The sequence below is a fragment of the Aedes albopictus genome, chromosome 1, assembly GCF_035046485.1.
Source record: "Aedes albopictus strain Foshan chromosome 1, AalbF5, whole genome shotgun sequence".
Classification (NCBI taxonomy): Eukaryota; Metazoa; Arthropoda; class Insecta; order Diptera; family Culicidae; genus Aedes; species Aedes albopictus.
In genome coordinates this window covers 225,542,128-225,556,984 of record NC_085136.1, presented here as the reverse complement: position 1 = coordinate 225,556,984, position 14,857 = coordinate 225,542,128, and the positions used below count along the sequence as shown (strand labels likewise).

The 14,857-nt window shown below is 41.4% G+C and overlaps 1 protein-coding gene across 1 annotated transcript; it reads left to right on the top strand.

Annotated features, from left to right (window-relative positions):
- The first annotated feature begins 1,627 nt into the window (after positions 1 to 1,627).
- LOC134291193 (uncharacterized protein K02A2.6-like) lies at positions 1,628 to 5,998 on the top strand. The gene has a single exon (XM_062858648.1). The coding sequence runs from the start codon at positions 1,628 to 1,630 to the stop codon at positions 5,996 to 5,998; it is 4,371 nt and encodes a 1,456-aa protein (XP_062714632.1).
- Positions 5,999 to 14,857: the final 8,859 nt, after the last annotated feature.

Here is a 14,857-nt window from a genome sequence, read left to right as displayed (position 1 = left end):
GGGGCGTAACTAGGTATATTTTGAAGATGCTTTAGCATGTATAACTTTTTGCAAAAAAGATTTGGAAATCATATTTTATACATAGTGGGGCAAAAGTTCGAATTGGGGGGCAAGAGTTCGAGTCATGTGGCAACATTAAGTAAAACCATGAAATTCTGCAAAATGTACATATTATCTCTAAAAATGATGGAATCAGTGAGAAAATTCGATCAAAGTTGAAAAAAAATGTTGTTTTATCTGAATTTGGCGGAAAACTACTAATTTTTGGTGAAATAAATTTAACCCTGATTTGGGTAAAATCCAGATCGAACTTTAAAGTGTATTCCAGTTCCAACATCAAATATTAATTGGTTTTAGGTATTCCAATTACCAAGGTGTCGAAATAGTGTGCTAAGGTTAGTGAAATACCACAAACACTAGATTCGAACTTTTGCCCCAGTGGTGGGGTAAGAGTTCGAATTAGACACACACATACAAAAAGTGTTGTAACTCAAAATTAAAAAGACATTTGGAGTAACTTTGTTCAGCAAAATTTTAGCTCATAGATGGTAGAATCACCATACGGTATTCATTTATTTGTGTCTGCTTAGATTCCTTGGAAAAAATTGAATTTTAAACTAAGGTCGAACTTTTGCCCCACCTTACTCTAGGTGTCTTTGGAAGATATGTTCAGAAAAATCTTCTCTATATTTGTGCATATTCACTGTATGGTAAAACTGTAAGGTGAACCAGAGCAAAAAATTATTTTTTTCAAAATATTTTTTTAGAGGGTAGTTGTCTTCAGCAAAATTGTAGAACAAGTAATTTCACGTAACTTTGCTGAAGACACCATATAGCTTGGACTTCAGTTTTGGGGAGAAAATATGAAAGTTTTAAAACACTACCTCAAAATCAGTTTTTTGAACTTTTCCATGATTATATCGTAAAATTTTAACGTGATATGTTCTACAAGTTTGTAGGTACTACTAAAATACACTATCTTGCCGAAGACACCAACTCTGTAAAATTGAAAACTGGTCCAGTAAACCAATATTTTTGAAAACTTTACACTATTTTCACTATTGAATATTTTTTGAATAGGCACTTTTTGGCAGCTGTGCTGTCAAAATTTGAATGCTTCATTATGTCCAGAATAGACCAAAAGTGACTTAACAATCGGGTCTGATAAGGCACTTTGATTTCTGATGCTATTTTAATAGTCATTTTTCAAAGAAACTGTTGGGGCGAATGGAGCAGAGCTGGGAGCACGGTCTCATACTGACCGACTCCTCGCTTTACCACTGGGCTCTTTCCTGACAGCTGGACTGTCATGCGATTGATGCTACGTCAGATCTAAAATGTCATTACGACTTCCGCCTTACTCGAGTATCGCACTATACATGTAACAGTCGTCTTTTAATAAAAGTAGTTTTAAAGTGTTTTATATAATTGAATTCGCGTACGTCTTATTTCGTATTACGACTATCACGGCCACCTCGGACGCGTATTCAACAGTGGCGACTCGGTATTCGTGGTTTCGTTTCGTTCGCGCGGTTAGTGAGTGAACGGAAAAATCACGCCTCCCACGCGGAAAAGGAAAAGGCTGGCGGTGGATGAAAGTCCGGATCGATCCCCTTCTCCGGTGAACATGAACCAGCAACCGCCAGAGCAGCAACTGCATCAACAGCAGCCGATTCCGATGGACGCACTAATTCTGCAAGTCCTCCAGCAGCTGCAGCAACAGTCGCTCGTAACTAACCAACTTCTCAATAACCATCGTGAGACACAGGAGCAGCAGAAGCTTTTCTTGCAGCAGCAAGGTGATGCGCTCCGGAATCTTCAAGTTCAAGTGCCGGTAGGAGCAGAAACGATCCTGGATTCGCTCGCCGGGAACATAAAAGAATTCCGGTATGATGTCGAGGGCGGCGGCACGTTTGCTGCTTGGTTCGCTCGATATGACGATCTCTTTGCTCGTGACGCTGCGAGGTTAGATGATGCTGCGAAGGTCCGGCTGTTAATGCGGAAGTTGGGAACCACTGAGCATGAACGGTTCATCAGCTTCATCATGCCGAAAGCACCCAAGGATTTCACGTTCGATGAGGCGGTATCCAAATTGAAGAGCCTCTTCGGTGCAGCGGAGTCGGTGCTCAGCAAGCGTTACCGTTGTCTTCAGATAAGCAAGGGGCCGACAGAAGATTACGTTTCATACGCATGCCGTGTAAATAAGTGCTGTGTGGAATTCGAGCTAGGAAAGCTGACGGAAGAAGAATTCAAAAGCTTAGTGTTTGTGTGCGGGTTAAAATCGGAAGCAGATGCGGAAGTGAGAACGAGACTTCTTTCTCGGATAGAGGAGCGCACAAATGTAACGTTGGAGCAATTGTCCTCCGAGTGCCAGAGATTGCTCAACCTTCGACATGACACGGCTATGATCGAAGGAAGTGGAAGTTCCGTGAATCAGATTAGGCGACACCAGCGGTTCCAGAAGCGTTTTAGCTCAAAGCAGGAGAGTTCTTCGAAGCCGCAGTTTACAAGCAGCACCCCGAAAAGGCCATCGGGTCCGTGTTGGAGCTGCGGTGGCATGCATTATAGCAGGGATTGCAGTTTCAAGTCCCATCGGTGTGCAGACTGCAGTCAGTATGGCCACAAAGAGGGCTATTGTGCCAGTGCGAAGAAACCTGCTCCTCGTCGTCAATTCAAGCGGAAGTCCCAGAGCATTACGGTGGAGACGAAGACAGTGACAGTGTCGGTCGATATGGTCCGCGGCCGAAGAAGATTCGTTCCCGTAGTGCTGAACGGTGTTTTTGTGCGGTTACAGTTAGACACTGCGTCGGACATTAGTGTGATTTCTGTGGACACTTGGAAACGGCTAGGAAAACCTCCGTCGCGATCGCCGTCCGTCAAAGCAAAGGCGGCGTCCGGAGACAGTTTGAAGCTAGTGTCGGAATTCGATTGTTCGATTACGGTAAACGGTGTGACCCAAGTCGGTACGGTTTTTGTAGTGAATCGCAACCTGCATATTTTGGGGTTGGATTTGATAGACGCTTTCCAGTTGGATGCGGTACCGATCAGTGCGTTGTGTAATAAGGTCACGAGTTCCCCTACTATCGTAGAACGGTTGAAGACTGAATTCCCAGAAGTGTTCAGTACGTCGCTGGGCAAGTGCTCGAAAGTGGTTGTGAAACTAGAACTGAAGCCGAATCAACAACCAGTGTTCCGTCCTAAACGGCCGGTAGCGTATTCAGTGTACCAAGCAGTGGATGATGAGTTGGATCGGCTCGAGCGGATGAAGATTATAACGCCGGTGGACTATTCGGAGTGGGCCGCTCCGATTGTGGTCGTCCGGAAAGCCAACGGGAATATCCGGATATGTGGGGACTACTCCACTGGGTTAAATGATGCGCTGCAGCCGAACCAATACCCCCTCCCGCTACCGCAGGACATTTTTGTGAAGCTTGGTAACTGCAAAGTCTTTAGTATCATCGACATGTCGGAATCCTATTTGCAGTTGGAAGTCGACGAAGCCTCTAGCAATCTGCTGTCCATAAATACTCACCGGGGCATTTACAGAGTAAATCGTCTTGCGCCCGGAGTTAAAGCAGCACCAGGAGCGTTCCAGCAGGTGGTCGATGCCATGTTAGCAGGTCTTGAGCACACCTGCGGCTACCTGGACGACGTCATCGTAGGAGGCAAGGACGAAGAAGAACATTGGCGGAATCTAGTGGCACTATTTCGACGGCTTCAGGAGTTTGGGTTTACAGTGCGGCTGGAAAAGTGTTCGTTCGGTCAGGCCCAAATCAAATACCTGGGTCACTTAACTGATCAGCATGGCGTCCGGCCAGACCCGGCGAAGGTCGAAGCAATCAGGCAAATGCCTGCACCTGTGGATGTGTCGGGCGTGCGCGCCTTCCTTGGCGCGGTAAATTTCTATGGCAAATTTGTGCCAAACATGCGTGCCATCCGATATCCGTTGGACCAGTTGTTGAAAGCAGGAGCAAAGTTCGAGTGGACCGCCGAATGCCAGGCTGCTTTCGACAAGTTTAAGGAGATACTAACGTCCGACCTGCTTTTGACGCATTATAATCCAGCCCTGGAGATTATCGTTGCAGCTGATGCGTCGTCGATAGGTCTGGGTGCCACGATCAGTCATCGTTTTCCAGACGGGTCGATAAAAGTGGTTCAGCATGCATCGAGAGCGCTCACTGCTGCCGAGCGGAATTATAGCCAAATCGACCGTGAAGGACTGGCTATTATCTTCGCAGTCACGAAATTTCATCGTATGGTGTTTGGTCGTAAGTTCCGGCTACAGACGGACCATGCACCACTGCTGCGCATTTTCGGGGCCAAGAAAGGCATTCCCGTTTATACAGCCAACCGGCTGCAGCGGTGGGCACTTATGCTGCTCATGTATGATTTTACGATCGAATATGTGGCTACAGAGAAGTTCGGTCAGGTGGATGTCTTGTCGCGCCTCATAAATCAGCACGCTAAACCAGACGAAGACTACGTTATAGCAGCAGTCTCGCTTGAGGATGATGTCAGGTCAGTAGCCTTTGACTCGTTCAACGTTCTTCCACTCAATTTCAGCGATGTCCAGCAAGGCACCAAAAAGGACCCGGTCCTCAGCAAAGCGCTGAAATGCATCCAGGAAGGTTGGCACGAAGTTCCAGTGCCTACAGCGGATCGCGAGTTGCACAAGCTGTATCATCACCAAGACTCGCTGACGTCCGTCCAAGACTGCATTATTTTCGGGGAACGGCTCGTCATTCCGAAGCAATTGCGAAAACGGTGCCTGGAGCAGCTACACCAAGGACACCCTGGGATCCAGAGGATGAAGGCCATAGCCCGATCGTATGTATACTGGCCTTCTATCGACAGCGAAATTACGGATTTTGTGAAAGCGTGCCCTCACTGCGCACTAGTTGCCAAGTCTCCAGCCCATGCTGCGCCGGTTCCCTGGCCAAAATCGCAACGGCCATGGCAACGAGTGCATGTCGATTACGCAGGGCCTCTCGACGGTGATTATTTTCTTCTGGTGGTGGACTCGCACTCCAAGTGGCCGGAAATAGTGCAAACAACCCGGATTACGGCACCGGCAACGATAAGGATTCTCCGCAGTCTCTTCGCTCGGCTAGGAATGCCGGAAACGCTCGTCTCCGATAACGGCACTCAATTTACGAGTGCGGAGTTTGCCGAATTTTGCAACACCAATGGCATTCAACATATCACCACAGCACCGTTCCACCCCCAATCCAACGGGCAGGTAGAGCGGTTTGTTGACACGTTCAAACGAGCAACGAAGAAAATTCGCGAAGGAAAGGGGTCAATGCAAGAAGCTTTGGACCTGTTTCTGTTGACATACAGGAGCACGCCGAACACGTCCGCACCGAACGGGTTGTCACCAGCAGAAGCGATGTTCGGCCGGCGAATCCGAACAAATTTGGAACTGTTGCGACCACCATCCAATCGTCAACACGAAGCAGAAGGGCATCCGGCAAGCCGCCGGTCATTCCAACGAAACGACCTGGTCTACGTGAAGTTATACAACGGGAATAAGTGGAGTTGGACACCTGGAACGGTTCTGGAGAAGATAGGACAAGTTATGTATAATGTGTGGGCAGATAATCGTCGTCTAGTACGCTCGCACGTGAACCAGTTAAGAACACGTTCTTCATCGAATTCCGGACCTGTACCAGAGCCAGCCAAGCCAAGAAAACCTTCAGCCCTACCTTTGGATGTCCTACTGGCAGCATGGAACTTGCAGGAACCAAACCTACCACCAACATCTGGACATTCAACGACGCCTACCTCGGTCGGCAATATGGATGTTCCGTCGATATCACCTCCGTCGGAAGGTACTCCAGGCCAGGCCGTCCTTCCGAACCCCTCAACTGAAGCACCACCAACCAAGTCCTCCAACATCGAGTCAGCAAGGTCAAGCACACCTGTAGTACAGCAGCCTCGACGTTCTTCGCGCATTAGAAGGATGCCTGCGCGGTTCAACCTGTACCAACAGATTTAACGGGGGAGATGTTGGGGCGAATGGAGCAGAGCTGGGAGCACGGTCTCATACTGACCGACTCCTCGCTTTACCACTGGGCTCTTTCCTGACAGCTGGACTGTCATGCGATTGATGCTACGTCAGATCTAAAATGTCATTACGACTTCCGCCTTACTCGAGTATCGCACTATACATGTAACAGTCGTCTTTTAATAAAAGTAGTTTTAAAGTGTTTTATATAATTGAATTCGCGTACGTCTTATTTCGTATTACGACTATCACGGCCACCTCGGACGCGTATTCAACAGAAACTATTCGTAAATTTCATACAAATCATTCAACACAAACTGAAAACTCACGAAAACTTTTCGACATTATTACTAGTCAATCCAAATAGTATTCTTGTTGAAATAGTCTACATTTCTTACACTGTGGTTGACTTTACATTCAATACACGACAAAAAATATCGCTTATTAAATTTTTTAATGAATGTTTAACACCAATTAAAAACCGTGTTTTTCATTATTTTTTTTTATTGCAATTCTCTTTGTTAATGTTAAAATACGTACATTAATCATTCAACTAAAATAATGATAACATTTTTTTTCTTTGCTATGTTAACATTACAATTTCGGTTAAAAAAATAAAAAGGCGAAATCATAATGAACGCCTCTAAAAGTTGTGTGTTAAAAATTAAAAATAAAATAAAACGATTGAAACATTGTTAATTTAGATCAGTGGTGCTCATCCTGCGGCCCGCGGGCCGCATGCAGCCCTCCAAGCCTTAAGATGCGGCCCGCGGAGTACTTTAAGACGAATCAAATTTTTGAACGATTATTTGAAATAACTCGTTAAATTGATTGAGAAATCAAACAAAAAAATTGCTGATCATTTTTTACAGTGTTGAATACAAATTAACAAAAAGAACAATCCGTTCTGGTAAGGTGCCAGCCAGAGTGGACGCGTCACGCGGCGCGGCGCGGTGCAATGCGGCATTTGACAGGTCACGCGTCGACGCGCGGCAGAACTCCGTTCATTAGAATACAGGGAAAACAATCATAACATGCCAGAGTGCGCGCGGAACGATGCGAAGCGGAAAGCGTTTAGCCGCGCGACGCACTCAAAAACAGTGCATGCACTGTTTTTGATGCGGAAGTCATGCGGTTCGCGCGGATAATTTTGTATTTTTGTGTGGATTTCGTCCGTTTTTACAAAATCATGGCGCTAATTTTACGAAATTGTTTTTCAAATGTATTCAAATGTGAATGTAAAATATATTAACATGAATAATATCACATGTTTATTATCCGGTGGCGTCTCGTAACCTCACTTTTCACCTATTTTGCGAATCAAAATAAGTAATTCCTTCAAATTTATGACTAACGACTTAACGGAAATAATCGAAATCTCTGTCATTCTACATCCATTACAAGCAGAGCTTTCACATTACCCCTACCCATGTTTTACCAACTTGTTTCATTGCATTGCTGTTTAAAAATAAACGAAGGGGTGCCATTTTTTACGTATACAACCCTGTGGTAGCTCTGACTGCAAGCTCACTTGTTCATAAAATTTCAAAATTTGTACCTGTAGGGCGGGTAGATTTGAGGTTAGGAAATCACCATTATCCCAAATGTATACCTCTTCTGAATCATCTGAAATAAATAGCAGTTGAAGGTAAATTTAGATAAATGGTTCATTTTTAATTTTAGGTTGAGTACAATAATCACATATCTCCTGGAAATCTTTCATCAGATAACTCTAGAAAACTGTTGAAATGTTATGGCTTTTAAACCGATAGAGAGGAGACAGCTCACTTTGATTGTGTGCTACTGGTTGTCAAGACGAACCTGTCACAAACTGTCTCTGCAACCAGAGTTAGAAATTATACATTGATGGTGTGAAGTGTTCCAATATCTAAAAATCTTATCAAAACTTCTCACCGTTTGTTGTAATTTGAAAGATAAAATAATTATGGTGAGTTTAATAAAATAATCTATATAAATAAAATAGTTATGGTCAGTATTTATGTGCAAAGGTGGCGGAAATCATGAAAACTTTTCAGTTTGCTTTACGAACAGACGCTTTGCACCGCGTTCACTGTGGCTATCAAGCCGCGTTGGAAGCCGCGTCAAAAACGCGCCGCACCGCGTCGCGTCGCGTGACGCGTCCACTCTGGCCGCAGCCTAAGATTCGAAATCGCAACTCCGAAGTATTTCCGCATTTCAGCAAAGTCACGAAGCCAACTTATAGTTATTTATAAGTGGTAAAAATCAAATGAAAGTTTGTTAAAAATGTAATCTTGAATCATTTAAAAATTAGTTGCAGTTTTCAAGCGCAGTCAATGCAAGGCTGAGCAAATACTTCCATTTCGCGTTTCCGAAGAACATAAAAACACAAAGCACGAAGTTTTTGACAGAATTCTCAACAAATCTCAACTTGGTTGCCAATATTGTTTAATTTTCAATGTTTGTTTAAATTTCTATTATAAAACACACATTTTTCGAAACAAAACTTACGAATCCAATTTTAATTGTCCAAACGAAACTCCTGAACGAACTTAAAGAAAAAAAAAATCAGGCGAGATTCATAAAGCGTCTCATGTGCCCTTTTGGGGAAACTTTTGCATACATTTTTGGAGAAACTCCAGGAAAAATTATTGGAGAAAAGTTTTAAGCAACTCTAAGTGAAATATATGGAGAAACTCAAATTATCCTGAAGAAAATAAACCTAAAGAAACTCAATCTCCTAGAAAAATGTTCTGGTGCCACAGAAATTTCTTAGGTGCCGGCCAGAGTGGACGCGTCACGCGGCGCGGCGCGGTGCAATGCGGCATTTGACAGGTCGCGCGTCGACGCGCGGCAGAACTCCGTTCATTGGAATACAAGGAAAACAATCATAACATGCCAGAGTGCGCGCGGAACGATGCGAAGCGGAAAGCGTTTAGCCGCGCGACGCACGACAAAACAGTGCATGCACTGTTTTTGATGCGGAAGTCACGCGGTTCGCGCGGAGAATTTTGTATTTTTGTGTGGATTTCGTCCGTTTTTACCAAACCATGACGTTAATTTTACGAAATTGTTTTTCAAATGTATTCAAATGTGAATATAAAAAATATTAACATGAATAATACCACATGTTTATTATACGGTGGCGTCTCGTAACCTCACTTTTCACCTATTATGCGAAACAAAATCAGTAATTTCTACAAATTTATGACTAAAGACTTAACTGAAATAATCGAAATCTCTGTCATTCTACACACATTACAAGCAGAGCTTTCACATTAGCCCTACCCTAGTAATCCTACATTATAGAGATCTGCGGAAGCGGCCATTGTGAGCCAATCGTGCAGAGAGAAATGTCAAAGTGTGAGCCAAACGAACATGTTTATTGTTTGTAAGAATGCGTCGTTCGAATGGTATTGGAATCAGAACTAAACAAATTCTAATTATTTACTTTTGATATCGATGAATTGGGGTCTCCAGTTAGCTTAGTGGTTAAGGCTAAGGATCGCCAATCCGGAGACGGCGGGTTCGATTCCCGTCCCGGTCGGGAAAATTTTCTCGACTCCCTGGGCATAGTGTATCATTGTACTTGCCTCACAGTATACTAACTCATGCAATGGCTGACAAAGAAAGCCCTCCAATTAATAACTGTGGAAGTGCTCAAAGAACACTAAGTTGGAGAGAGGCAGGCCAAGTTCCAGTGGGAACGTAGAGCCATACAGAAGAAGAAGAAGAAGATCGATGAATTGATGGCATAATAAAATTGTAGTAAAAAAGATAATAATTAATAATTATGCTTTCAAGTATTCATGTAGAAACTTTTGTATCTTCTCTTCTCGTAAAATCTTCCATTGCTGCTGCTTGATTCACTTTTACTTATATGATTAGCGCTGCTCTTTGCAATGCATTTTATATTTTTTCGATTGCGCTGCTATTTTTTTTTTCCAAAATTTTGTAAAATAAAGCTCGACCATTAATTAGCAATCATAAACAAAACAACTTGCACCACACAAAGTCACGCACAAAGTTTGAACATCTAGCTTTGTGGCAAGTGTTGGAAGCAGTTGTAAACAAAACAAACAGCGTTGCCGATTCTTCATATAAAACTTCCGCTCATCTCTATATAGAGGATTTCTACCCTACCCATGTTTCATGCACAAACAGGGTTGATACCCTTTCGTTTATTTTACTATCTCAAAGTATTCTACTAGATTGTAAGCTTAAAAAATAGTTTCAAAATAAAAATACACTATTTTTGAGTTAACAAACTTGTTCCATTGCCTTGCTGTTTAAAAATAAACCAAGGGGCGCCATTTTTTACGTATACAACCCTGTGGTAACTCTGACTACAAGCTCACTTGTTCATAAAATTTCAAAATTTGTACCTGTAGGACGGGTAGTTTTGAGGTTAGGGAATCACCATTGTCCCAAATGTATATCTCTTCTGAATCATCTGAAGTAAATAGCATTTGAGGGTAAATTTAGATAAATGATTTATTTTTAATTTTAGGTTGAGCACAATAATCACATATCTCTTGGAAATTTTTCATCAGACAACATGTACTCATGTGCAAAGGTGACGGAAATTATGAAAACTTTTCAGTTTACTTTACGAACAGACGCGTTGCACCGCGTTCACTCTGGCTATCAAGCCGCGTTGGAAACCGCGTCAAAAACGCGCCGCACCGCGTCGCGCCGCGTGACGCGTCCACTCTGGCCGCAGCCTTAAACAACTTTAGAATAAATTCCTCGAGCAACAAAAAGAGAATTTTCAGGAGTAACTACAAAGAAGATTCCAGGACCAACTGCATCAAAACACAAAAGATGCCTAGAACGCCTGAGGAAAATTTGAACAATCAATTTGAACCAACTTTAGAAGATAATGTTGGCGAAACTTACGGAAACAATTGTTAAAATCTAATTTTTGAAGAAATTTAATGATGAAGTATTTCATCAACTTTAGAAGAGACTTATGGCAAGAATTAACTAAAATCGTCAAGAAACACCTGGAAAAATTTCGGAAAAATCTGGAAGCTATTCTAGGAAACGATGGAAACGATTAATGAGGAATTCCTGAAGTAACTTCAGGGCAGTTCCAAAGGCAAATTTAAGAGGAGTTCTTGGAGGTGTTCCAAGAGAATTCTAGAAAAACTAAAAGAAACTTCAAGAAATTTCTCGAAAACCTTCTGGAGCAACTCCACATGAAATTTCAGGAGAAAATCCAGCAAACCTTTTTAGAGCCATTCAAAAGAAATTCTTGTAAAAACTGCTTGACAAGTTCTTGAAGTGGCTTCAAGGCAACTTCTAAATTGTTTGTTTGAATTTCAATTTGAAATTCAAACGTTTTTCTCAACCAAACTTATGAATCTAAATTGAACTCCAGGAAGGACAATAGATTATAAAGTTTGACCCTTCCACAAGTTCTGAACCGTTCAGATTTTTCAATAAATATGCATTAGAGTTGTTATTTTTGTTGTTTTGTGCATCGATGTTTTATGCGGCCCGCAGGTCGATCCCAAATTGCAAATTTGGCCCGCGTCATCCTCCAGCCTGAGCACCACTGATTTAGATTGAAATAGCCTGTATCTGTTAGAGATATTCTAGGTTGTAAATCTCTCGTCATGATGAAAATTCCTTATATTCTATTGGGTTTTTTAATTTAGAACAATGTATTGATTTTTTGATTTTATACGAAAGAGCACCCTTTTCTAAGCCAGTATGGTTTTTTGAACTTTATTTTGATACCCAAAATCAATTACAAAAAGAGATTTTTTGAAATCACCTTTTGACAGCTGGGCAACTGCCTGACAGCTCGGCCCAGTACAAAATGCGATGAGGGGTGATTCGACAAATCGCTCCCATACAAACTTTAAATCGTTTTTTAAATAAGTTCCCGGGCATCAAAATTAATGAAAATTTGGATTTCGGCTCAGTTTGGCGTACAGATTCAGAAAATGGAACTATCTCAACACCGCTAAAGAAGACAATTGAAATTGGTTATGCTGTTTGATACTGTTTAATTTTTTTTTCCAGTTTTCAAGAACTGCATCCGTTAGGTCGATTCCTGTCCTTGATGTTCAAAATTCCTTCGTCGTAGACTTGTTACCTTGGTTCATCCCTTGACAAATCCGCATCAAGATCACGGCTCGATTATGGATACTTTTCCAGAGGAGCCATTAGTTTCAAGTTTATGTTATAACGATTTTTTGAAAAGATAAGGAGATTTTGAGCCTTTTTGAGAAAGATTTCGTAGTTAAGGAAATCACTCAAAGGGGCTTTTCCCTCTTTAAAAATTTTTACTTAAAAATTAATAACACTAACAATTCAAATAGCTTGCATTTATTTAACTTGTTTTTCTTATTTAGAATTACTACCTACTCGGATGAACTAAAAATAATATCGAAAAGTTGTATGAGATTCGTGAATATTTTTTTTTTTTTGAAAATGGCTATTAAAATAGCATCAGATATCAAAGTGCCTTATCAGACCCGATTGTTAAGTCAATTTTGGTCTATTCTGGACATAATAAAGCATTGAAATTTTGACAACACGGCTGCCAAAAAGTGCCTATTCAAAAAATATTCAATAGTGAAAATAGTGAAAAAATTTCAAAAAAAATGCTTTACTGGAGCAATTATCAATTTTACAGAGTTGGTGTCTTCGGCAAGATTGTGTATTTCAGTAGTATTTACAAACTTGTAGAACATGTCACGTTAAAATTTTACGATATAATCATGGAAAAGTACAAAAAACTGATTTTGAGGTTGTGTTTTGAAAATGTCATATTTTCTCCTCAAAATTGAAGTCCAAGCTATATGATATCTTCAGCAAAGTTACGTGAAATTACTTGTTCTACAACTTTGCTGAAGACATCCACCCTCTAAAAAAATATTTTGAAAAAATAATTTTTTGCTCGGGTTCACCTTACAGTTTTACCATACAGTGAATATGCACAAAAATAGAGAAGGTTTTTCTGAACATATCCTCCAAAGACACCTATATGCTAAAATGTCATCTAATGGCTCTTAGAGGTTTTGATCGTCTTTTTTCAGAATGGTCCCACTGTGCACCGGTCTTATTAGCACCATGTACGTTGTACAACGTACCTATGTCAATGTGTGTGCTTTGCAGACTAATTGGAAAGTATCCCAAGAAAATTTGGAACGGTGGCATAGCTGTACACCCGCCTGAAACACGAAGCAGCAAAAGTCGGACTGGTGGTGAAAACAAAGTACCTATATGCTATACACAAAACATCGAAATTATAAATTTTCACTGTAACTGACCAGCACCAAGAAAACAAACATGGCTGACCAAATGTTGGGGTCATCGCGACGGTGAACCGAGTTTTCTCGGTATATGCCAACCGAAGTCGTTTATGGTGGGGCTGGCTCACCTACACTTCCGGTCCGCTTTAGTGCTTTATGCATCATTGTGGCCAGGTGTTGTTCTAGTTTTTCCAACTGTATTGTAAAGCATGAGCGGTGATCCTTGGCATTCTTGTGTAAATTGGGGTACTCGAAATGTTGATCGATCACCGATTATTGCTGGCAGATGCAGTGGAAAGTTTGTCTTAATACGTATCAATCGTCTCTGACAAACGAGAAAAACTGACCTCACTGATTACCTGTCTCTGAGCCAAATTTGGTATAGAGTCTTCAGTCTCCGATTAATCGCTTTATGTTTGATGGAGGTTTTTAATCCAATGGGTTACATAGCCGCTATCCCTGGGCTTTGGATCAATATTGTCTAGGGAAAGTGTCTTCTGAGGGCCCTCTTGTTTCAATTGTTGCTAGTGTTGTTAAAACATATTTATTTATTACTTTATTGTACTTTTTTTCTGATATAACAACATTAGACTAATGGGTGCGACAGGAGTGACCATCAAAGCCACTTATGTCCCTGGATAATTCGATCTAGTAGCCAACGGCTTCCTCAATGGCCGACTGGGTGCGTGCTTTGGGTGGCGGATTTAAGCAAAGGAAGGGGAATCATACTTCGATTGACTTCATCGGATAAAGTGCCATCCGATAAGCGTTCTTGTGTGAATCACCTTCCATCGTCTCGCAGTCAAAATTGAATTTAATAAAGCGAATGAATGTTAAAAAAAAACCTAATTATTAAATCAATTGTATTACATATTTGTCCTCATTTCAACTCTAAACATTATTTTCAATACTGTATTAGTTTCAATATTTAGTTATAAAGTTTAAGAAAAAGCATAGCTACACATGACTGTGAGACGACGTGGACCACATTGAGGAAATAATTAGTCGATATAGGGTAGTTGGACCATTAGGGAGGGGCCTCTATTTTGGGCATTTTTTCTGCTGTTGCTCGGCCGGTTGGACTGGTTGACCGTATTTCTTTTGCGCGGTGAGATATTTGCATTATCTACCCAAGCACGGGAATTTGGGTCAGTTGGTTCGATGTTGATTGGGTTGTGACAGGGGGATGTCCGAGATGGTTGCCACTGCCCAGATGGTTCGGCATCCTAATCAAATGTTGAAATTTTTAAAGGCCCAGCTATGCTGCAAATACAAAATATTTTATTTTCTTGGAAATATAATTAATATTATTCATCAATTACATTAAATTATGATTGATATTCGTGACGATTTTTTTTTTCCTGTTTGATCACATACACACTAATACTAAAACAATTAATGCTATTATTCATAACATAAACATAATTACTAATCAATATTTCCTTCTTTGTTTTTCTCTATAAAATGTTGCATGGTTCGGATCCTTGCGAAACATGAACGGTGCATGAGCACAAGCTTTTTCAGATTAACATATGGAAGATCTTCGAAAGACAACCAGAAGCTAACAAACACAATCTATGGGGAAGTATCATCGACATATGTA

What these genes read in the sequence shown, in the direction of transcription:
- LOC134291193 (XM_062858648.1), top strand. Translation starts at nt 1,628, where the DNA reads ATGAACCAGCAACCGCCAGAGCAGCAACTGCATCAACAGCAGCCGATT.